Genomic DNA, 22,988 nt, shown 5'->3' with positions numbered 1-22,988 from the left:
GCTCCTCTCTTAGATATGCCAATCCCAGCTCAGCACCTCAGGGTACTGGAGCCCAACAAGTAGAACATGCCTGTTCATGGAAAGGGGAGCAGGTTTCAATATCTCTCTGTTCCATAACATACAAGCAAATCTTTATTATCTGGCTCACTGGAGAACTTTGAAGAAATGGTAATGTTTTCCCACCCAGAACAGCAATTTCCTGGCTCTACTGCTTTCTTCTACTGATGGCAGGAGAAGAAATACTCATCTTCCCCTCTACCTCTGCCACCAACATTCAGTATAATATTTCATGACGCGCTTCCTTTGGGTGTTTCCAGGACTCCTGGTTAAATGGCCCTATCTAAGGACATCTCTTCATTTAGAGCAGCTGCATGTATGTCCTTCCCATTGCTCCCAGATTTCCTCCTGCAGCTGTTCTCTGGTCATTCCAATGCATCTCCTTTAAATGGCTTCATGCTTTGAGCTTTTGGGAGTTTCCCAATTTTTCAGAAGTTTAAATAACTCCTTACTCAGCATCTTATTGTAAGTTTTACCTATCACCTCTTCTTATGCCTTTGTCTAAAATCCTGCCTTTATGGCAATGCCTTGTAGATGGTGGACATGTCAGATGCTGCTGGGATGTCACAAGGAGCAGAGGGAAGGGTTTTGCTTGATTCAATTTATCATATTCACATTTTTTGATGTTGGCCATGAAGAGAAAGTTTTCAGTACCCTCCTACCCCTGCCTCTGTGCGAACTGGCCAAGGAGAGACCGGGCGGGGGCGGCAAAAGTCTGCAGGCGGTGCCAGGGAGTCTGATGGGGCAGGGCGGGGCGCTCCCAACCATGGCTGGGCGGGGGCCGCGACAGACAGGGGCAGGGGCAGGGGCAGGGGCAGGGGCAGGGGCAGGGGCAGGGGCAGGGCAGGGGCAGGGGCAGGGGCAGGGCAGGGGCGGGGAGAGAGGGGATGCGAGAGTGTGCGGCCGTGCGAGCGGGAGCGGCGGGGGCGGTGGGGAGCGGTGGTGTCTGAGGAGCCGGGCGTGTGTCCCTGTGTCTGTCTCTCTCTCTGTGTCAACGAGGCCCGAGGGCGGGCGGCTTCGTGCCGGCCCCGGGCGCCTCGGCACCGAGCCCCCGCGGCCCCCCAGGCTCCTTCCGAGCACCGAAGACCTCTGCGGGCCCTGAAGGAACCGGCCCCAAAGCGGCCGCCCGCTTGCCGGCGGTGCTGCCGGCGGCGGGGCGGGCCGGGCCGAGTCGCACCGGGGCCGGCGGCTGCGAGCTGATTTCCGCCGCACGGACGGGCTTCTCTTCCCCGCTGGCCCCGCTGACATTCTCTTCTGCGGGGCAGGGCTGTGTCGGCTCCCGGACGGGGGGCGGGGGGCACTGGGGACGCCGTTTCCACAGTTCTGCACCTCAGGAGACCCGAGCACAGGGCACGGGCTGCCCGTCGGCTCGCCTGCGGGTGCTCTGCATAATAAAGGAAACTGAACAAAATCTGCCAAGAAAATTTCTTTTTCGGCTAAGTTTCTCATACCAGGCAAATAGAAGAGCCATTCTTTCAAGAAAGGAGAAAATGGGGGGGAATAAAACCCTAAAGACAAACTGAATAAAACCCCAAACCAAAAAAATCTCAAAACAAAACACAAAACCCAAAGGAAAAAAACCCAAAAAATCCAAAACAAAACCAGAAAACCCAAAACAAAAGCCCTGCACCTCACCTGCCCTCCAAAAAACCACCCCAAAAAACGAAATACAACCCAGAAAAATACAAAAATATGTGTTGGTCTTGAAAGTGGGCGGTTTATGGGCTGGGATGGGGCTGCTAGAGCTGTCCGGCTCTGGGCTGTAAGGAGGCTGTGAGCTTCCCCTGGCTCCAGGGCCGCCGGTGCTGGGTCGGCACCCTTGCGGCAAGCGTTGTCAGGGGGCAGCAGGTCTACTCTTGCTCCAGGCAAGCCTGGGGCAACCAGGTCTACCCGTCTCCGGAGCCATCAGGTCTACCAGGATCTGGGGACTCCCGGCTCTTGGCGGTGCCCGTGCCACGGGCAGTGACGGGTGACATCAGGTCATCCCCAACTCCGCGCCGGCCCAGGGTTATCAGGTCTACCCAGCTCCAGGGTCACCTGGTTCGTGGCAGGACCTTCATGGCCAGGGTCAACAGGTCTACCCCGATGCTGAGTGACCGTAAGGTGTTGTGGCCAGGACAACAGGTCTACCCTGGCTCCGGGGCTGCTGGGTTCATTGCAGTGCCCTGGATGTGAGCGGTGGCGGGGGACAAAAGGTCTACCCTGGCTCCGGGCCGGCCCGGGGCCATCAGGACTACCCCTCTCCACGGCCGCCGTGCTCGTGGTTGCGCTCAAGCTGCGGGTGGGATTGACAGCTAGCAGAACAGAATGGTTGGAAAAAGATCTGCCACCACCAGACACCAGACCACACCCAACAGGGTCACCCACCTCCTCTTGTATATGGACGGTAATTAGGGGACCCGAAGACTTAAAACTAATTTAAAAAAACTTGCTAGAAGCTGATATACAGTAAGGTAGTAATAACCATTTCTGAGTTAAAGTACCACAGTAAAAGTTTAAACACTTTGTAATTCTTTAATAAGTGTCCTTTAGCCAAGCAGGTCAACTGAAGAAAGTTTTAGTTAGAATATTATTAAGTCTCACTTAGTTGCTAGGAATTAAGAGAATTACCCAAAGAAGCTAACCCTCAAAAGCCAGAGACTGTAAGTTGATGCGGGCTTAAGCCCGATCAAAGAAATAGTGGAGGGATTTATTATGAACAAAACAGCCTTGCTGAGACATTTCGGTTTGGGCTAAGTACTGACATTGAAATATTAATTAGCGAATTGCTCCTGGGAATCACCTACACCCCCACCCACACTACCATTCTAGGACTGGGATGCAAAATAGAGAGACCAGTGGAATCACGGGAGGGGGTTTTGGGGATGAAAACACCCCTAAGTGGAAGGCTGGGCACAGTGGAGGGGGCTGGATGGGTGCGCTGCTTGGGGAAAAGGGAACCACATCCCTGGTCTGTGTCTGACCTGTCACCATAGCCTGCAGGGGACCAGACTGGACTGGGCTGTGGGAAGCAGGAACAAAGGAACAACTCTTCCTGGTGTTCCCAGGAGGGAAGGACAGGGGACAGCTGCTGCTGCACTTTGGCAGCAGGCTCTGCACATGCCCTCACCCTTCGGCTACCAGGACTTCAGACACAGACTGCACACCTCTTCACCTCCGGCTACCAGTGTGCCACGGAGACTCCAGGGACAGACTCTGCAGCCTTCTCGCCCTTTGGCTACTGGGAAAAAGCTACAACAGCGGGGGTGAGCTCTGTATTGAGCTCCCTTGCTCTGCTGATCTTTTGAATAAAGAGCTGAACATTAATAAAGGCACGAGCCCTGTTTACTACATGAAGGCCCCCAAAATTCCACTAAAAAGCCCCAAAATCCCCTAAAAATCACCGCTGTTGTGCCCCCGTCCCCCGAATCCCCCATACCCCATTCAGGGTGAGCCTGGGACTGCCTGGGACCCCCAGATCTCCATAGGACCCCCTCCAGGAACCCCAAATCTTCCCCAGAGCCCCCCCCCAAAGTTGGCCCAGGACCCCCTGAGAGCCCCCAGACCCCAATTGCACCCAGCCCAGGATGCCCCCTGAGACCCCCTGAGACCCTTCCTAAGACCCCACCCAGGACCCTTCCAGGACCCTCCAGACCCCGCCCCAAACCCAACTCTGGACCCCCCAGCCTCTCCCCAGATCCCTCCAGGATGAATCAAAGACGGAAGCAATCCGGGCAGCAGGTATTCTTTATTGCAGCGCTGGGCACATGGGGGATCTCTCCTCCTAACATGTTCATCGTGCAGTTAAGAAAGCTGTGATTTATCTTACTAAAACATACATATTCATTACAAGTCTTGACAATTATTTACATATTCATGATTATTCCGAGATAAGGATGCGCAAGCGTAGTTGCATTTTTGGGTGGTCTTCGGTGGTCGTTAGGGGTCCTCTGGTGGTCGTCCATAGTCTTCATCACTCTGTCCGCTAGTTGAACTTTTATTTCGAGCATGCGTGGTAGTTTTTCTGTGCTCTGGGCCCCATCTTTTCCTCCCTTCATGATATATGGCCTATTCAACTGACCACAGTCCATCTGCTGAGTATGCATTCTTTACATATTATCAGGAAGCTTATCAGAGTAAAGGAAGCTTATCAGAGTAAAGTACATAGCCAAGGACAAAGTTTCTACATCTGTTTGCTAATGTCTAGAATAACAGGATACTGGTGCATATACATAGCACATAACGTTTTTTTCACTTAATTCTTTTCTAGTCATTTAACCCTTAAGTAGTTCTGAACAGGTCAGGTCCCTGTATCAAGTCCCCCCTTTTCTATAACCATTGCAAATTCTTTTGCAATCATATTACGCTTCCATATCTATATCTTTCAACATTAGTTGCTTCTTTGTTACAAAGTAAGACACACTTAATTAAAATCCAGACTATAATAATTAACAATATTACAAGTATTATGGAAATAAAAAGTTGTTTTAACCAATTCAAATTAGGTAACCAGGATGTTAGGACTTTCCACAATTCTTCAAATCCCCACGAGGTGTCATCCTTGGTTACTTCATGGAGTATCTTAGTCTGTTTCCAGATTTCACTTAAATCTGTAGCAATTCGATTATTCTGATCTACATATACACAGCAACTTGTATTTATAATGGTACAAACCCCCCCTCGTGAAGCCAATAATAAATCTAAAGCCATTCTATTTTGCTGTACTACTTGTGCAAGGCTATTTATCTCAATCTGCTGTGCTTGAATTGCATCTATTGTTTTATTTTCAATGTCTTCTACTACTGCTGAAATGTTTATTATAGCTTTTTCTAATTCACTTACCCCTAGCCAAGGGAGAAACCATCTAGCAAAGGAATGAAATGCATTCTGCCTTTTTATTAGGGGATTTTCTACTTCCCGTCTAATTCTTCGAATATGTGTTTGAAGCCAACCTTCGGATAAACGATTATGTATAGTTATGTTTGGGACTACGGCTCCCAGGGTGCATGTTCTTACCCAATTTTCAGGTAATACTTTCCATGCAGTATCATTGCACAGCCAATACCATCCTTTTCCTTCTGGAACTGGCCAGAGGGTACTATTAATAGAGGTGGGGGACCCGATATATTTTATTTTATTACAACTCGTTTGATTTCCTACATATTGGACGTTATTACAACTCTCAACTTTATCTAATCCTTTAGGTGGGTTACACCTCTGCACACATTTATAGTAAGATTTTTTAATTGGAGGGTTATGAATTTTTAATGGCTGAGCTCTATATGTATAATTTATCCAGGTGGTATTCTCCCAATATCTCGTCCACGGATTATTACCAGGTATGGGGATGCCTATTAACAAGATCTGTTTTCCACTGTATTCAGGCATATGTGTACATATCCAACAATTAGTTCTATTTAGAGTTCGAGATATACCTTCCGTCAGCGAAAGATGAAGATTCAAATCTCACCGTGCCCAGGCTCCCCCATAGGTCAAGATAATCTGGAGAATCACAATCTGGTAGGTCCTACGGGAGTAGCAGTCCATGGTTTCGTAGGGGCCTTCTTTATTTTCGAGTAGTGAATCCAAGCTGGGTGTTCTTTAATCTTCACCGCAGTGAATGTTGTCAGCAGCACTTGATATGGACCTTTCCACTTTTCTTCCAAGGGTTGTCCTGAAAAATTCTTAACATATACATAATCACCAGGTTCAAAGGCATGGAGGGGGTGATCTAATCTCCTTACTCTAGTACCCAAAACATTTTTATGTATTTCTGATAATTGTTTCTGCAATGCTTTCATGTATTCCAGTAAATATCCTTCCCCAATTTGTGCCAATTCTTCACCCTTAAATTGAAGTTGATAGGGTCGCCCATATAATATCTCAAAAGGGCTTAAATTTTCCTTTGTCCGAGGTTTAACTCTTATTCTCAATAATGCCAATGGTAAAGCTTGGGGCCAAGTTAAATTTGTCTCCTGACTAATCTTTGCTATCTGTTGCTTGAGCATATGATTCATCTTTTCAACTTGGCCACTTGCTTGAGGTCTGTACGGGGTATGTAACTGCCAGTCTATTCTTAATGCTTTTCCCACTTGTTGAACAATTTTAGCATTAAAATGTGGTCCTCGATCGGAGGATATTGTCGATGGAACTCCGAAACGAGGAATTATTTCATTTAATAGTGCTTTAGTCACTTCTCGCGCTTTGTTAGTCCTGCAGGGATATGCTTCTGGCCATCCTGTGAAAGTGTCTGTCAGGACTAAAAGATATCTATACCCCCCTTTTCTGGGGAGCTCAGAAAAATCAATTTGCCATTGTTGCCCAGGGCAGTTTCCTTTACCTATCATCCCCAATTTTATTTTGCTAGTTGTGTCTGGATTATTTCGTTGACATATTTCACATTGCTGCGTTACCTGTTTTACTGTGGTATACAAATTTCGCCCTACTATTCTTTTGGTCACTTCTTTGTATAATGCATCTGCTCCCCAGTGGGTTTTTCTATGTTCTGCTTGTATTAAGGGCCACAAAATATTAGAAGGAACTAATATGTGACCTTCTTTCAACTGTATCCAGCCCTTTGTTCCGGGCTCACCTCCTAGATCATTAGCCAATTTCAAGTCTTCTTTTGAGTATTTAGGTGACTGTTCTAAATCAATTGGTTTACTGTCTGGTATCAAAGCACATACCTTAACTTCCTCTGCCACTCGCTTGGCCTCACTATCAGCCAATCGATTTCCTATTTCTTGGTCAGAGTTACCTTTTTGGTGTCCTCGGCAATGCATTATAGCTACTTTTTCCGGTAGTTGAATCACTTCCAATAATTTCAATATTTCTTCTGCATGTTTGATCTGTTTCTTCTGGGTGTTCAACAGTCCTCGTTCTTTCCAAATTGCTCCATGCGCATGCACCACCCCGAAAGCATATTTTGAATCAGTCCAAATATTTATCTTCTTTTCTTTTGCAAGTTCTAGTGCCCTTATAAGGGCCACTATTTCTGCTTTCTGGGCCGAGGTTCCTGCAGGAAGAGGGTTGGCTTCGATTACCTTTTGAGTAGTGGTTATCGCATATCCCGCTCTCCGCTGTCCCAGTTTCACGAAGCTGCTTCCATCTGTGTACCAGGAGTCTTCAGCGTCTTCCAGAGGGGTGTCCTGGAGATCTGGACGGCTCGAATAGGTGGCTTCGATGGTCTCTATGCAGTCGTGGGACAGTGGTTCTCCTTGGGCACCGCTGAGAAAAGAAGCTGGATTTATAATGTTAGTAACAATTATTTCTATATCATCTTGTTCTACTATGATGGCTTGGTATTTCAGAAATCTCTGTGGGGAGAGCCAATGGTTCCCTTTTTGTTCTAACACAGCTGAGACAGTATGGGAAACCATTACCGTTATCTTCTGCCCTAATGTGAATTTGCGTGCTTCTTGAATGTTTATTACAACCGCCGCCACTGCACGTAGGCATCCTGGCCATCCTTTGCTTACCTCGTCTAGCTGCTTGGAGAAGTACGCCACTGCCCGCTTGTAAGGGCCAAGTTCTTGGGCTAATACTCCAAGTGCCATCCCCTGTCTTTCATGTGAGAATAATAAAAAGGGTTTAGAGACATCTGGTAAGCCGAGGGCCGGAGCCTTCATCAGTTCCTTTTTAAGTTTCTTGAAGGCGGCTCGAGCCTTTGCCGTCCATTCTATTTTAAGTCGGGTTTTCTTTAGCAGTTCATATAGAGGTTTAACTATTACACCATAGTTGTATATCCATAAGCGGCACCAACCTGCCATTCCCAAGAATGTCCGCAATTCCTTGGCTGTTTGAGGCTCCGGGGTGCGACAAATTGCCTCTTTTCGCTCAGTTCCTAATTCTCTTTGTCCTCTGGAAATTTCTAATCCTAAATAAGTTACTCGCTGTTGCACTATTTGAGCCTTTTGTTGGGATACTCTGTATCCATTCATTCCTAGGAAATTGAGAAGTTCTACAGTCCATGAGAGACACTCTTCCCTGTCTTCAGTGGCTATTAAAAGATCATCAACATATTGCACGAGGACTCCTTTACTATCTGGGGGAGTCCAATTTTCCAAATCTTTAGCTAACTGATTTCCAAAAATCGTAGGGCTGTTTTTAAATCCTTGTGGTAATACTGCCCAAGTTAATTGTGTTTTTCTTCCTGAATCCGGATTTTCCCATTCAAAAGCAAATAGCTTCTGACTTTCTGAGGCCAGCGGCAAACAGAAGAAGGCATCTTTGAGATCCAGTACAGTAAACCAATGTAAGGTATCTCTCAATTTAGTTAATAGTGTATATGGGTTGGCTACAACCGGGTGGATGTCTTCAACTATTTTATTAATTGCCCTTAGGTCTTGTACTAATCTATAACTTTTTCCATCTGCCTTTTTAACGGGTAAAATAGGAGTGTTGTATTCTGATTCACATTCCATTAGTAAATTGTATTGCAGAAATCGATTAATAATATTTTTGATTCCTTCCCTGTCTTCTAGCCTTAAGGGATATTGTTTAATTCTTACCGGCTTTACCCCTGGTTTCAACTTGATTACGACAGGGCTTGCATTTTTGGCTTTCCCCGGAACTTCACTAGCCCAAACCCCTGGATATACCGGGTCCAGAACCTCTCTAGGTATTTCAGAATGGCTTTGAGTTTGTATTAAGGCTAGACTCAAAACTTCCACTAATTGTTCTTCTTGAATTTGAAATTCAATTTTCCCTTTCTGAAAAACAATTTTTGCCTCAAGTTGTTCTAGCAAATCTCGCCCTAGCAAGGGCTTTGGGGAATTTGGTAAATATAGAAACCTGTGAATTCCAATTTGTTTTCCAAGCCGATAATTAAGTGGTTTAAGGAAATAAGCTTTTTCCCTTTGTCCTGTAGCTCCAATTACAGTGATAAAATCTTTGTCTTTCGGCATTAATTGTTGGTTCAGTACCGAATAGGAAGCCCCGGTATCAACAAGGAAATCTATTTTTTTTTTCTCTTTCCCTAGCTCAATTTTAACCAGGGGATCCGCTAGGGTGGTTTCCCCCGGTCCCCTTCACTGGTCTGAGCCCATCTGGGCTAATAAAGGGGGCTTTCTTGCCAACTTAGGACATTCCCCCTTCCAGTGCCCTATCTCCTTACAGTATGCACACTGATTTGACTGTAAGGTTGGGCGCTGCCTCCTTTCTTTATTATTTTGAGTTCCACTTTTCTGCTTTTCCAATGCAGCCACCGTGGCTTCCGCAATTACCTGTCCCATTTTATACTTGCCCTGCTCCTCTCGGTTTCTATATATCTTCCAGGCTTCTTCTAGCAGCTTTTCTAAATCCCTAATATCAGGTTCTTTCAGCTTTTGGAGTTTTCTCCTTATGTCTTCTGATGACTGCCCCAAAAATAAGGAAACTAGCTGTTGTCTGCCTGTATCAGAAGCGGGATCTAGGGTGGTATATTTTCTCATAGCAGTCCGTAATTTGTCAAGAAACTCCGTAGGAGTTTCTGCCGAGTTTTGCTTGATTTCATATAAATTTGACCAATTTACTGCCTTCGGTACGGCCGTCCCGATACCAATTTTAATCCATTCTTGGTATCTTTTAAGTAGCCTGTAATCTTGGTCGTCATTTGGGTCCCAATTAGGGTCATCTCTAGGGACGTGGGTTTCGACCGTACCCTGAAGGGTTCCTGCCGTGATTTGAATTTGTACTTGTGTACGAGCACTTTTAATTATTAATTGTTTTTCTGTTTCAGTTAAGGCATCCAACATCAAATCTATATCTTTCCAATCTGGATCCTGATTTTTAACTATTAATTCAAATCGTTTTGCCACCCCTTCCGGATCATCCCGGTATCCCTTTACTACTTCTCGCCAAACATCCAAGTCATTCATAGAAAAGGGAATCTTAATTCTGGTGGGTCCTGTTGCTCCCATCGCTTGCCTTAACGGGGCTTGAATTATCGGCCCCATTTTACTCCGAGTTCGAGCTGTGATGGGAGAAAAGCTCATTTTTCCAGGGACAGCCTCACCGGATTTTTCTATGCGATTACTTTTATCTGATTCATCTGATGAGGTAGAGGGTCGGGATCTAAGGGGGGGAGGGGTTTCCGGGGGAGAAGGGGGTTGGGGTGGAGAACTATAATCTTCCATTCTTTCCTCTGTTTCTTTAAGTTTTACACACCTTTGCCCTATACTGCAAGCCGAACAACACCGTTTTAACCTAGTCCCATTCTTTCTCTGTTCCTTTTCCATAGCTAACACCAAAGGATCCTGGGGTGCTACGTTTATCCCACATTCCTTCTGCCATTCAGGGTGATTCCGCAAAGTGAAAAACATATCCGCATATCCCACTTCATCCCACTTTCCTTCCCTCCTTAAAAACAACATTAACTGCAACAAAGTATTATACTGCAAAGTTCCATTGAACGGCCACTTCTCACCATCTTCCAACTTATACAAAGGCCACTACTGGTTACAATATTTAATTAATGTTTTCTTATTCACTGTCCCTCCAGGAGTCCCACCTATTTCCTTCCAATGCATTAAAATACAACCCAAAGGGCTCTTCTTCACGATTCCTCCGCTCTGTCGTCCACCCATTATACTATGCACCAAACAGGACACTTTTTACAGCAACACAAAAGTCCAACAACAATCAGAATAATTCCAAAAATAAGCAACCAAACCCAGTACGTGTTAAACAGTTCCCAAACCATTAACTCAGAAGCGTATGTCTTAATATACCAAAGTAGTAGACCAAAACTAAATACGATCGTATAACAAACACAAACTCCGCGGGGAGCTTATTCAAAACCAAATACGATCGTATAACAAACGCTACCCCCTGCGGGGAGCTTAACCAAAACCAAATACGATCGTATAACAAACGCTACCCCCTGCGGGGAGCTTAACCAAATGACCGGTCCCAAACAAATAAAAATAAAGGATACCTGTGCCGCCGGGGCGAACGGAGTTCTTGTCTGCTCCCGCGGTGATCCGAATGAGGCGAGGAGCCCCTCCGGGAAGATCCCGGGGGTATCCTAGGGAGTCCTGTTCCCAGCGGGTCCCGCGGCCGAGCAGAGAGTCCTCCTGGCTGGCTCGCCAAATTGAATCAAAGACGGAAGCAATCCGGGCAGCAGGTATTCTTTATTGCAGCGCTGGGCACATGGGGGATCTCTCCTCCTAACATGTGCATCGTGCAGTTAAGAAAGCTGTGATTTATCTTACTAAAACATACATATTCATTACAAGTCTTGACAATTATTTACATATTCATGATTATTCCGAGATAAGGATGCGCAAGCGTAGTTGCATTTTTGGGTGGTCTTCGGTGGTCGTTAGGGGTCCTCTGGTGGTCGTCCATAGTCTTCATCACTCTGTCCGCTAGTTGAACTTTTATTTCGAGCATGCGTGGTAGTTTTTCTGTGCTCTGGGCCCCATCTTTTCCTCCCTTCATGATATATGGCCTATTCAACTGACCACAGTCCATCTGCTGAGTATGCATTCTTTACATATTATCAGGAAGCTTATCAGAGTAAAGGAAGCTTATCAGAGTAAAGTACATAGCCAAGGACAAAGTTTCTACATCTGTTTGCTAATGTCTAGAATAACAGGATACTGGTGCATATACATAGCACATAACGTTTTTTTCACTTAATTCTTTTCTAGTCATTTAACCCTTAAGTAGTTCTGAACAGGTCAGGTCCCTGTATCAGGACCTCTCCCAAAAACCCCCAACCCCCCCCAGACCCTCTCTGGGACCCTTCCAGATCCCCCAAAGCCCCTCCCCAAAACCTCCAAAACCTCCTAGGACGCCACCAGGACCCCCCAAACCGCTCCCCCAACTCCGCCCACACCCTCCCAAGACCCCCCCTCCAGGCCCCTCTCAGGACCCATCCCCACCCCCCAGGTCCCCCCCCAATGCTCCAAGACCCCTCCCCAGACTCTCCCTGACACCTCCAGGACCCCTCAGGATCCCCCACCCAAGAGCCCTCCAGGACGCCCAGACTCCCCCGAGGACTCCTCCATGAGCCATCCAGGACCCCCCAGAGCCCTCCCTAAACTCCCCCCGGATCCCTCCCCAAAGGCCCCCGATCCCCCCAGGACCCCTCCCCAGCCCCCCCAGCCCCTCCCAGCCCCCGGCCCCTGTGCGGAGCCCCCTCCCCAGCGTTGCGGCCCCCGCGGCTCCCGCGGCTCCCGCCTCTCCCAGCGCCTCCCCCGCTCTGGCAGCGCCGCCCGCAGGGCCCGCCCGAGCCCGGGGGGCGGGGCCGCCGGGGGAGGGGCGCCGCTCCCGGCTCCCTCTGATTGGCTGCAGCCGCGCGCTGATTGGTTGGTTCGGCACGGGGCGCGCCGCTATTGGCTGGAGGAGCCCGCGCGCGCGGTGCAGGCGGGAAATTGTCAGGGGAGCGCGGCTGAGGAGGGGCTGAGGTGGGGCCGGGGAAACTGAACGGGGGGTTTGGGGCGGCTCGGGGAGAAATTGGGGATTTCTGGGGAACTGACAGGAAATAGGCGTGTGTCTGCTGGGTTTGGGGGAATGAGGGGGCTTTAGGGAGCTTTGGGGGGAGCTTGAGAGCTTCTGGAGCGTTCTCCGTTGGGTTTAGGGGGATCTGAGGGTAATTGCGGGGGTCCGAGGGGACTTTGGCGGAGTTGTGAGAGGAACTGGAGGGATCTGGGGGTTCTGAGGTGGCTCGGGTCAATTTTGGGGTAAAGTGGGGGGATCTGAGGGTAATTTGGGGGCTTTAGGTGGGTCTGGGGTGGATTTGGGGCTCTGGGGACACCTAAAGGGGTGCCAGGGGGTGAAGGGGTCGCAGCCCCCCAGACGCCCCCTGAAGCCCCCCTGTCCCCACAGAGGGGTCCCGGCCCTGGCGGTGCAGGACCCCCAGCCCCAGCCCAGCATCTCCATCAACCACCTGAACCGGGACACCAAGGAGGACGGGGATGGCTGGGGGGTCCTGGGGGCTCTGAGAGTGTCCGTGCCTGTCCCCAGGGGCTCAGGCTGTCCCCTGGGTGTCCCCGAGCTGGAGAAGTCCCTCTGCGCCGTTTCCTCGCCGTTTGGGCAGATTTTGGACATTTTGGTGCGGCGCAGTCTCGGCCTGCGGGGCCAGGCCTTCCTCACCTTCAGGGAGATGAGCAGCGCCACCAACGCCCTGCGCTCCCTGCAGGGCTTCCCCTCCTGCGGCCAACCCGTGGGGAGACAGCGACTGGGGGAGTTCTGGCACTGGGGAAAGAACTGCAATGCTGGGGAAAAACCGCCAAACTCTGGCCTCAGATATCCCCAAAGTCCAACTTGGAATCCCACCAAATTCATTCACCCTGAGCACCCCAAAGCTTCCCTTTCTATGACAAGCCCATGGTAAGACAGAAATGCTGGGTGAAATCCTGGAATTCTCATGGAAAAAACCCAAAATCCTGAGGAAAAAAAACAAACCCAACCAGGATTCCCCCCAAAATCCCATCAAGAATCCCTGAAATTGAGTTGGAAACACCCCTAAATCCAACCAGGAACCCCCCAAAGCTTCCCCTTCTATGACAAGTCCATGGTGAGACCCAAATCCTTGGGAAAATCCTGACATTTTGGGAAAAAATCCTGAAATTCTGGGAGAAATCCTGAATTCCTGGGGGAAAAACTCAAAATGCAGCCTCAAATATCCCCAAAATCCAACCAGGAACTGCCCCAAAGCTTCCCCTTCTACCAAATGTCCATGGTAAGAGACAAATCAGAGTAGAAGTCCTGGGATTTTGGGAACAATCCTGAAATTCTGGGAAAAACTCCAAAATCCTTGGGAAAAAACCCAAATCCAGCCTCAGTTATCCCTAAAATTCACCCTAACGCCCCCCCCCCCCCCCCTCACCCGCCAAAGCTTCCCCTTCCGGGACAAACCAGTGGTAATAGCAGAATCTTCAGGCAAATACCCAAATTTTGGGAAAAATCCTGTAATTCTGGGACAAAAGCACAAAATTCAATTGGGAACCCACCCAAAATCCATCCAGGAGCCCCCAAGAATTCACCCTGAATCTCCCAAACCTTCCCCTTCTACCCCACAGTGAGACCCAAATTCAGGGAAAAATCCACAGATTCTTGAAAAAACAGGAAATCTTGGGAAAAAGCCTGAAATCTGGGGAAGAAACGGAAATCTCACCAGAAATCCACCCCCCAATCCCCTGGGAATGACCCCAAATCCCTGCTGGAACCTCCCCAATTCCTCTGAATTACCCCAAAATCCTGCTGAAATTCCCCGAATTCCTTCTAGGACTTGCCAAAATCCCTCAAAAACGTCCCTGATTGCTTCTGGAACTGCCCCAGATCCATTCTGGAGCATCCCCAAATCCCTCCGAACTTCTGAAAATCCCGTGGAAAACCCCAAAATCCCTCTTGAAACTCTCCCAGATCCCCTCTGAATTCCCCCAGATCCCTCAGAAAGCCCCAGATCCCCTCTGGAGCCTCTTCCAGATCCCCCCAAAATCCTCGGGAACAACCCCAAACCCCCCGAGCCGTCCCCAGCTCCCCCCGGAGTGATCCCAAATCCCCCCGGAGCCAGCCCAGGTCCCCTCTGGAAGCTCCCCGAGTCCCTCGGGAAGCCGCAGATCCCCGGGAGCCGCCGGGCAGCGCCGGGAAAGCCCAAAGCCCCGCGGCAGTGCCGCATCCCGGCCGGAGCTGCCCCGGGAGCCCCGCGGGGCCGGGGCCGGGGCCGGGATGCGCCGTCCCAGCGGATCCAGCGCGCCCGGCCGGGCTCGGCCAGCGCGGCCCAGGGCAGGGAGCGCTGGTGGGGCGGGAGCGGGAGCGGAGCGCGAACGGGACCAGCGCAGAGCCAAGGGGGGAGAGGCCCCGGCCCCACAGAGAGCGGGGCCGGAGCGCGGGGCCGGGCGGGGATGGCTCGGGGATTGTCCCGGGCGATTCGGGCACTCGCAGCGATCTCTGCGGGATTCTTGGGCTGCTCCTGGGAGGTTTGGCTGGGATTTTGAGGGAAGTTTTCGTGGGGATTTTTTGGGTGGATTTCCTCGCACTTTGGGTGGGATGTGATAGGACTTGGGGGCATTTTTTGGGGAATTTGAGAGGGGTTTGGTGGGATTTCGGCGCGGATTTTTTGAGTGTATTTGGTGTGGATTTTGCGGGGGTTTAGGGAAATTTTGGTCGGATATTTTGGGTGATTTGGTGGGATTTTTTGTGTGGATTTTGTGTGATTGGGGGATTTTTGGCTGCATTTTTGTACAAATTTTTCTCTGTGGATTCTGTGGGATTTTCATGGGGATTTAGTGGGACTTTTTGTGGGATTTTTGTGTGGCATTTAGGGGGATTTTGGGGGCGATTTTTATGGGGATTTTGAGGGATTTCTGTGAGCCTTGGGGTGATTTTTTGTGGATTTTTTTGGGTGAGTTTTGTGGGCTTTTGGGTGGAATTTTTGTGGAGATTTACCTGGGATTTTGTGTGGTTTTTCTGGCATTTTCAAGGAATCTACAGTGGAATTTTTGTGGGAATTTTATGGTATTTTTGGTGGGATTTTTTGTGAGGATTTTGAGTCGATTTCTATTGGATTTTGGGGAGTTTTGGGGGATTTTTTAGGAAGATTTTAGTTGGGTTTTGGGTGTTTTGGGGGGGATTTTTATGGGATTTTGATGATATTTTTGTGAGGACTTTTGGTGATATTTTTGTGAGGGTGAGTGGTGCCTTTGGTTCCAACCAACTTTCCTCCCCGAGCCAACGTTACCCACTCCCTCACACGTCCCCCCGTGCCTTCCCACTGCCTTGTCCTGTCTGGGCTTCCACAGCCCCTCATCCCTTCGTGGCCCCGTCCCCTCAGGGTCTCCCCCAGCCTGGCCAACCTGATCCATCAAGAGGCACCTGGGAGCCCTCAGCATTCCAGGCAGCAACACACGGGCAGGAGGACACGGATGGCGCTTCCTGCCTGGGACAGGGCTTGTGGCCATCTCCAGGCACCGCTCTCACAGAGATCCCCACAGCTCCAGCCCCTGCCCATCTGCTCTGTGGGCAGCACAAAGGCTTCAGCAGAACCACCAAAGGCCAAGGGGCTTCTGGCCATTTTCCCTGCAACCCTGCATGCCTGGGCAGCTTGCTGAGCCCAGGAACCCTTTTCTCCCTCTTCCCCTAGGCCCTGCAGAGCCTGGGCAGCAAAAGAAAGATCCTGGGAGTCTGTCTATTACAACACATCCTATATTTCTATGCTAAAGAAAAACAAAAAGAAGAAAAGAACAATCCTAAAGAAACGAAACATTCCTGCTGGCTCGAGTGGCCCCAGCAGACAGAGCCTCTGGGATCAGCTCTCTGCAGAGCTGCAGCAGCGCAGCCAGCCGAGCCCCGACAGACGAGGCCGTCTCCTCCATGCCCTGCAGAGCCGATCATGCAGGCTGTGGAAGCGGGAATATCGAGCTCTCTCTATTCCCTGGAGGACAGACAATGTTTGAACTGCCAGGCTCGCAACGGCAACACTGATGTCATTGGCCGTGTCTTCTAGGGCTGAAAGAGAGAGGAACAGCGCCATGGTCAGTTCCCGCATCTGAGGGGACCCGAGGAGATCCCTGTGCCAGGGCCATCCCAGCCGGCTCTGGCTATGGCCAGCAGGGAGCAGGGACCAGCCGGATCAGCCCAAAGCTGCTGGCCACGAATCCCCCAGGTGCCCTGAAAGCTCTGTGTGCTCTGTCCACGCTGCCCCTGGTCTGCACAGGGAGCAGAGCCCTCCACAGCCGGGGCAGGGCTCGCAGCTCCCCCGCCAGCCCTCGCTGGCATCCCGCTGCCCTCACTCACCCTCACAGATGAGATGGAGTTCTTCCTTCCTCCCCCTCAGGTACCGCCCGGCCGTCCCTGAGAACACAGAGCCTGTCAGGCCCAGCGGCACAGCTCCCTGCCAGCGGCGCCGCCAGCCCTGTGCCCACACGCCCTCCTGGCCCGGCTCGTGGCTCACCCATGAACCTGACGGCCGCCTCTCGCAGGGGCTCCTGTGGGCTCTGCAGGTAGGGCAGGGCCCGGCGCAGGTGCTCGGCCACGCTGCTGCTGTCCTCTGCCAGCTGGAGAGAGTGACAGGAGGGAAGGGTTGGCCCCGCAGCCCCCCGGGCCGGGGCTCCATGGGCACCCGGCTCGGGCCGCATGAGCCTGGAGCAGAGCCCGCGCGGCCTCGGGCTGCAGCAGCGGGCAGGGGCACAGCTGCCAGCCCGCACACCGAGCACCGCGCTCAGGGGCTGCTCCAGGCTGGGGCTGCGGCTTCCCGGCCCTCCTTACCAGGATCTCAATGAACCTCCACAGTTTCTCCTTCTTTACAGGTTTTTCAAGATCTCTCCTGTTCACGAATTTGGCCACACAAAGCAGGGTTTCCCGAGAAGCCTGGAGAGCAGTAGAGACACGGAAATGGCCCCGCAGCCCAGGATCAGCATCCCTGTGCCAGGGCCGGGAGAAGGCTGCAGCCTGCCAGGCGCCAGGGCAGGAGGCAGCCGAGCCCCCTCCCAGGGCGACAGCAGCAACCCGCGAGTCCTCACCTCTGCCACACTCTGATTCTCATCATGGCAGTGGAAGAAGAGTGGCAGCAGGCTGTGACACACTTGTGTCATCAGGAGCTTTTTCTCTTCTTCCACTACAGTAGACAGCAAGGCTCGAAATACAAACATGGAGATCCACTGCACATGCCAGTCATCCTGTGTAACAGGAAGGAAACAAGACCTTGGCATCAGCTGATTCTGGCCCACCTTGGCGCAGGCCTGCATCTCCACAGGGCACCAAGTGTCTGGGCAGCAGCCAGTGGCCGTGGCTGAGGGCACAGAGCCTTACGTGTTCAAAGAGTGGCAGGAGCACCTTAGCCAGCTGCAGGGCGATGGGGCTGGGTATTGGGGTGTCATTATCCAAGAACAAATCACTAAGTAGAACAATGCTCATCCTGACCACATCACTATCATTTTCCTGCAGGAGCTCCCCGAGGCTTTCGGTCAGGCTCCGCATTCTTTTGGCCTGTGCGGAACAAAAGTGTGTGAAAGGCCACCCTGCTGCCACAGGGCCCAGAGGCCAAAGGCCTGTCCCGCAGCCCTCGGGCAGCTGAAGTGGGAGGCAGGAGAGCTGGGAGCGGCTGACCCAGTGCCTGAAGACCAGCAACTGTGTTCCCCAGCACCACGCTGCCTGCACGGCTTCAGCTGCTGCCCCCTCCTTACCACCAAGGGATTATCCTTGAGCAAGAGGAGGGCCCTCAGAACCTGGCGGCGCATCTCCGTGTGCTCGCTCAGCAAGTGCCTCGACAAGAGATCCATGATGCTGTCACTGCATGCACTCAAGTCCAGGCAATGCAGGACCTGAAAGGCACAGGGCAGTGACAGGGGACCCGGCCGGCAGGAGCCCAGAACCGCACAGGGCGGGGACCAGGCAGCAGCGCAGGGCGTGGGCACCATCCCAGGCAGCTGCGGCTACGAGAGGGCAGAGAGCTGGGAGGCAGCGCCGGCCTTCAGACTCACCTCCACAAGGAATGCCAGGGCAGGGAAGTTCCAGTATGGCATCTCTTTGCTGAGCAACTCAAGGAGACAACCTGAGATGCTTTTACACAAGTCGATGGATTTGTTGCGCATCTCCCTGGAAGGCAGAAAATGGCACTAAGATGTGGCAGCAGCTCTCTGGCCTCAGAGAGAAACAAACAACTTTCCCAGGCATCGCCTGAGAAAGTCTGAGAAGATCAGAGGAAAGAATGAAGAAACATTCTTATCTTAACATGCTGCACCTGGTATTGTGAACATCCGAATATGTTACGGAGATTTGTCTACCAAAGTGTGCTTTCTTAAGTAACTAATGGTATAGTGTTTAGACTAGAAAACCCATTAAATCAACCTATATCATAAATATCTATAAGAACAATGGGTTTCTTAATAAAGATTATTATTGATCAGACTTCTGAAATATATGGAGTCAGTGATAATGATTACCTGGCGGGAATCCGCTCCTACGACACTAAGACCCTGAACCGGGGGGAAAAACCTATCCCAGGACAGACTGACGCAGTTCTTGTCTTTACTCCCCACCCTGCAGGGGGACCTGGGCCCTTTGAGATGTGGCTGCTACTGGGCACCCTCCTCTCCCAGCCTTTCCCAGTCTGCTTGGCTGTCCCTCGTCCCTCTGGCCCACAGCCACAGGGAATGAGTGGGATACCCCAGACACAGAGCACAAATGCCGGGAGCAATGGGGAGAAGAGGGTCTCACCTGGCCAGCAGACCCACGGCATAAATGTGGGTGTCAGCACAGAGCAGCGTGTCCCAGCCACGCTTGCGCTCCATTGACAACACCACATCCTCGTAGTCCATTTGGCACAGCAGGGACTTCAGGGTCCTCACTGCAAACCTGAGTGCAGAGCAAAGCCCGGGTCACACTGGGAGCACTGGCTCCTGCCCTGGCCATGTGGCAGGGACAGAAGGATTGGGATAGAGCACCTGTTGGGGCTGCTGGCAAGGCCATGTTCTTCCTGGCATCCCTTCCAGAAGGTATCCACCTCCTCTGGCATCTCTTTGGTGCTGAAGAACACTTGGAAGAGCAGATGCACAAATAACTGCGGGAAATGCTCATCCACTATATCTGGGACACAGCGCTCCTGGAGGATCTTCCATATCACCACAGTTGCCTGCAAAGGACGAATCCCCCCGAGGCAGCGTTCAGTGCCAAGGTGTCCGTGTGACAGGGCCCGAGCGTGGCAGGGAGAGGCCCAGAGAGCCACAGGGGGAGCAGCGGGCCTGGTGGCCCTGCAGCTGTCCCTAGGCCAGCTTTCAGGCCAGTGCCTGAGGCAGGGAGATGCAGTGGGGAAAGGAGGATGGAGAGCTGCTGGACAGGTGGCCTTGGGGCCAGCAAAGTCCACGGGCAGAAACTCACAGCCAGGGCAAAGACACTCGTTTTGTCCCCATCGCAGGTGCTCGTGCTGTGCTCTGGCCAGCTCCCCAGCACATCCAGGAGTATCTGCTGTGCCAGCTCTGCAGTCCAGGGTGTGCACATGATGGTCTTCCACATGGCCATGGCAGCTCTGCGGGGTTAGAGCTCTGTCTCAGGGCATCTCAGACACAGCACCGTGGTCTGGGCATCTCTAGAGGCCCGGGTTGACTGCCGGCTCTGCCTTTGCCCACTGCCCCTCTCCAGCAGCAGCCAGGCAGCCCAGCCCTGTGGGGACAGGCCCCTGTGGGACAACGAGGGAGCATGGCAGCAGGCTTGGGGCTGACATGCCAGGGCCTGGAAAGGGAGCAGCCAAAGGGCCCTAGGACTCTCTGTTGGTCAGAAACCTGGCCCAGGCTGTACAGGGCGATGGGTTGGGGTGAGCCCTGAGCCCTCTGGGCAGATGGGCCCCATACCTGTCACACGATGGGGCCACACGCAGGAGTGTCATTACTGCCTCATTTGGCTGCGCTTCTGTGAGATACAGCAGGGCGTTGTCCAGCCTGTGCTCAGCAGAATCATTGGCCATGAGCCACTGGTGGATGTATCTCACCATGCCAGGCACCTGGAGAAGGCACAGGGAGACTTGGAAAGCTGCCAGAGGGAACAGGGTTCCCAGGGTCCCCAGAGAAGTGCTTCCCCTCCCGCCGCACTGCGATGGCCTCAAAGGCTCACAGGGGCCAGCACTAGTGGCTTGGGAAGCCATGTGACTCATGGGGCAATTGAAGCCTGGCCACATCTGCTTACTTGCTCTGCTCTGGAAACACCCCTCTGCACAAGCAAATCCAGCAGGGCGGCACTGGTCTCATGTCCGAGGAGCTCTGAGTATGCTCTGAGCCCAGGGCTCATGACACTGGTCTCTTCCTGCCGAATTCTCTTGATGAATTTGCAAACAAGCTGTAGGAGAAGAGCAAGAAGCCATGGAGTGCTGCAGGTGTGCTGCTGGGCTGAGCAGTGACAGCAGGCCCAGCCCAGGTGGGGATGGCTGCAGGTACCTGTGCTGTTCTGTGGAAGCGGCCATGGGCGGGTTCCTGCTCTTGTGTCTGGTCCAGGGCTGCATCTGGGAAAGAGCGAGCGCAGCCAGGGCTGAGGGTCTGCGGGAGAGGCCGGAGAACACAGCCCAGCCCTGCGCTCCCCAGGCAGGGACAGCCCCAGGATGCCCCAGGTGGATGGAGCACGGCCACTGTGGGGTGTCCGCCCAGGCCCCTTTTTGGTCCTGTCCATGGGCACGTCCCCAGGGGATGGAACAGGACGGGATGGGATGTGACAGCGTGTGATGGGATGGGGTGAGATGGAGCCAAGCTGGCTGAAGGCACCAGCCCTGTGGCCTGGCTCGGCCACTCACCCTCCTGTGCTGGATGGAACGACACCACCTCTTCAGTCTCCAGTGCTGGAGCAGCTGCAGGGCCGCATTCTTCCTCCTCCATCCAGCTCAGCTTGGGCACTCTCAGGGCTCCCTGCCCCATGTCACTGCCCGTATTTTTGGCTACCCTCAAGAGGGATGCCTCGGAAAACTCTGGGTCACCAAGTCCCACGGTGTGTCCTCAAAGGCACCTGCAGAATTGAAGCCTCGGAAGGCCACAGGTCACCAAGTCCTGTGCTCTGGCCTCGAGGTCAGCTGCAGGAACAATGCCTCAGAAAAGCTCCGGGTAGGGCAGGAACGAGCGCGCTGTGCGGGGGCACCTCACGGCACCGCTCTGTCCCGTCCTGTCCCGTCGCCTGCTCTGAGCACTGTGGCGTGCTCTTGCCACTTACAGCTCCTATGTCAGCACGTGTCACAAAGGGCCCTTGGAGACCTGGATCCGTTCCATGCTGCACCGTGTCACCAAGGGCCCTTGGACACCTAGATCCGTTCCATGCTGCACCGTGTCACCAAGGGCCCTTGGACACCCGGCTCCATTCCATGCTGTATGTGTCACAAAGGGCCTTGCACACACTGCCACCTGCCCTGGGGCCACCCCGTGCTCACCCAAAGTGGCCCAGGTTGGAAGGAATCCCTGGCCCCAAGTGTCTGAGACAGCCCGACGGGATCTTTAGGAATGACTCAGACCAGCAGACAACGCTGCCCTGCTCTGCAGGCTCAGGGCAGCAGAAGGAGCCCCCACGGGCTCTGCAGGAGCTGGCAGAGGCTGCCCAGCAGGGAGGCCATGGGGCACAGAGCCCCAAGGCTGCCCAGGGCCCCACGGCACAGGGGCCGTTCCCAGCCCCAATGCTCCTGTCCTGGCCTGGGCTGCACAGGGGCTGTGGCACCATGGCTGGGCCAGCACAGGGCCACAAAGGGGCCCCGCAGCCGCTGCCGGGGCTGGCAGCAAGTCCGGGCACAGACAAGGAATTGCTGAGCATGGCCTGCGCTGGCCAGGGCTGACTGTGCCAAAGGCAGAGCTCAGCTGCTCTTGATGCCTGCAGGAAAAGTCAAGAGGCCAAAGAGCCTCCATGGCTGTGCTGGGGACAGAGGCTGGAGGAGGGAAATGCAGGGAAGCTGTGGCATGGGGAGGACATGCAATTCCAGCAGACACCTCAGCCTGCAAGGTGCTCTGCTCTACCTCAGCTCCTCTCTTAGATATGCCAATCCCAGCTCAGCACCTCAGGGTACTGGGGCCCAACAAGTAGAACATGCCTGTTCATGGAAAGGGGAGCAGGTTTCAATATCTCTCTGTTCCATAACATACAAGCAAATCTTTATTATCTGGCTCACTGGAGAACTTTGAAGAAATGGTAATGTTTTCCCACCCAGAACAGCAATTTCCTGGCTCTACTGCTTTCTTCTACTGATGGCAGGAGAAGAAATACTCATCTTCCCCTCTACCTCTGCCACCAACATTCAGTATAATATTTCATGACGCGCTTCCTTTGGGTGTTTCCAGGACTCCTGGTTAAATGGCCCTATCTAAGGACATCTCTTCATTTAGAGCAGCTGCATGTATGTCCTTCCCATTGCTCCCAGATTTCCTCCTGCAGCTGTTCTCTGGTCATTCCAATGCATCTCCTTTAAATGGCTTCATGCTTTGAGCTTTTGGGAGTTTCCCAATTTTTCAGAAGTTTAAATAACTCCTTACTCAGCATCTTATTGTAAGTTTTACCTATCACCTCTT

At 52.2% G+C, this 22,988-nt stretch overlaps 1 protein-coding gene across 1 annotated transcript; it reads right to left on the bottom strand.

The window, feature by feature from the left end:
* Positions 1–3,773: 3,773 nt before the first annotated feature.
* LOC146763959 (syncytin-2-like) lies at positions 3,774–5,453 on the bottom strand. Its single transcript, XM_085565734.1, has one exon. It carries the CDS (start codon positions 5,422–5,424, stop codon positions 4,393–4,395), a length of 1,032 nt encoding a protein of 343 aa, XP_085421860.1. The 5' UTR covers positions 5,425–5,453; the 3' UTR covers positions 3,774–4,392.
* Positions 5,454–22,988: the final 17,535 nt, after the last annotated feature.

This window comes from Lonchura striata, chromosome 37, assembly GCF_050655825.1.
Source record: "Lonchura striata isolate lonStrDom1 chromosome 37, ASM5065582v1, whole genome shotgun sequence".
NCBI classification, from domain to species: Eukaryota; Metazoa; Chordata; class Aves; order Passeriformes; family Estrildidae; genus Lonchura; species Lonchura striata.
This window is presented reverse-complemented; position numbering and strand designations above follow the sequence as displayed.